Raw genomic sequence first — 2,117 nt, forward strand, 5'->3', positions numbered from 1 at the left:
AATACAACTTGTCTCTCACCTTAACTGAATTGGGTCGGTCAGGAAGAGTATCATCAATGTCATCATCTAACTGTGCTGCAAAAGAAGCCATCTTCTCTGAGGCAGCTGCTGATGCTTGTCTCGAGGGTCTGGGGTTCCGTGCTTCGAGGCTTTCCTTGCTAGACCTCTCTCTGACTTTCCTTTTCGGTAGTTTGACCTGCATGATAAAAAGGTTGTAAGAGATTACATAAATGTTCCCATGATACAACCTCTGAAGCCAAACATTTATAATCACACATATGCACTAACCTTCTTGGGTTTTACAGGTGATGGAGTTGCATAAAAGGAGTCCAGTGTTTGGAGCTCGTCATATTTCATTGACATCTTCACCCGGCCTCTCCTTATAGCTGTCCCGGCTGCCTTTTTGAGCCCATGTGATTTATTCAAAACATTTAATCTCATTCTGTACATCATTTGTTGCTGAAATGAAGAATTAAATCATGTAAATGTAATGGTAAAAATTCAACAATAGTACAAAACATTTCATTTCTGTTGGATATTTCCCGAGACTTTACAGCATTATGCTGATATTTCTATGATACCAGCATAATGAATAGTGATAAAAGTATTATACGACTGGCAAATAGTTCTTGAACCTAGGAACATGTCCGAAACAAACCTTGCCTTGGTGTCTGTGTATTGGTTCTACAACACAAGCCAACAAATCTCCACTAAATAAAAGCAAGACATGCAGATCATCAGACTTATCTATAAGTTGTATATTGCCAAAATATACATAGTGAAGGTGTGATGTCCTTTTGCCAGTGATGAAGGTATGGAGGTCAGGGCTAACAACTGTAGATTTTTAGAATTGACAAAATCAACAATAAATGGACAGTAAATACTGCAAGCCCTCTGTTGATAGTTGAATAATCAGTGAGGGTAATATGGCACTTTTCGTAAGATTCAATTTCATACTTCCTTAGTGATGTATTGTTTTCCCTGTTCCTACCCTGCAGTTTTCATGGTATACTTTATGTCCTCTCCAGCTGCTGGGGTCAAGGTATATGTTACTGACACACTAAAAATGGCTTTCAGAACATGAATTTTCATGAAATAATACTGGCTGTGCTCGATTGAAATCCACAAGAAACATGCCTTGATCTGTGATGGATGGCCTACAGTATTAAGTGCAACCCAACAGTGGTATAGCATCTTGATTGCATTGATCTTCAAGCTTTGCACTCCCTCAAAGGTTGGATTACCAACAGTTGCTAAGGCAGCAGTGATGGGCACTTAAAATATCAGCATCCTATTATGATTAGTCAGAGCAGAAAAACACTATCATAAAGAGACAGCACATATCATGAGAGTCTATGACAAAATACAAGTATGTTACATGCGAGATCCACTATCTGGGTTGGTACATTGACATAGAGTAAGATTGAAACTTTTACATATCTTAAAGTTCTTTGAAAGTGGATGTCAAAGGGGATTAGTATAGCAAGATATTTTTGTACTTAGCGTGGATACGAACATCAGCAGTGCTCGTATCTATAAGGTAAACCAGAAGCTCCAAGCCTAAAACTGGTGAAAGCCCTATATCCGAATTTGGCATGCTAACTTTTCACGCTGTACATCACTATATTTATGATGATTCTTAGAAGTCTGTTTAGATATACAAACTGATAAACTGATTACTGATACACCAAAGTCAGAAATTCCAGATGCATGTAGGCCCCTAATCCCTGCTGTGAAGACACTGACCAGCTGATGTGCTTAGCACAGGAGCCAATGAAGTCATCTATTTGTTTTCATCGACTTAATGGTCAACGCATCATCTGGATATAAATCCAGAGGGAAAATCTGTCGTTGTCGGAGCTAGGAGACATTGTGAAACTGTAATTTATAAATGCTAGAAATGTCCACTTATCCAATAAAGGGTTAATAATGGGGGCCTAACCCCAAATAATAACAAATATGTATAAATGCTGCATAACTTAACTACATGACTTTCATAAAATGCCTCATGTCTTACTCAACTGTCAGGTTTGGCAGTTAATGACACCAATTTACATGGAATTTAGCTAACTGGAAGCAGATCATGCCATGTCCACTGTAATTTTTTAGACACCAAC

General features: G+C 38.3%; 1 protein-coding gene across 1 annotated transcript in view; it reads right to left on the minus strand.

Moving 5' to 3' along the window:
• The window catches only part of LOC119588520, a gene marked incomplete at its 3' end in the record, with an annotated part of 5,082 nt that overhangs the window by 2,390 nt on the left and 575 nt on the right, over nucleotides 1-2,117 (minus strand). The window contains 2 exon segments of the mRNA XM_037937164.1: nucleotides 20-196; nucleotides 289-459. Of these exon segments, the coding sequence (XP_037793092.1) occupies nucleotides 20-196; nucleotides 289-459 (348 nt within the window).

This window comes from Penaeus monodon, chromosome 24 (genome assembly GCF_015228065.2).
Source record: "Penaeus monodon isolate SGIC_2016 chromosome 24, NSTDA_Pmon_1, whole genome shotgun sequence".
NCBI classification, from domain to species: domain Eukaryota; kingdom Metazoa; phylum Arthropoda; class Malacostraca; order Decapoda; family Penaeidae; genus Penaeus; species Penaeus monodon.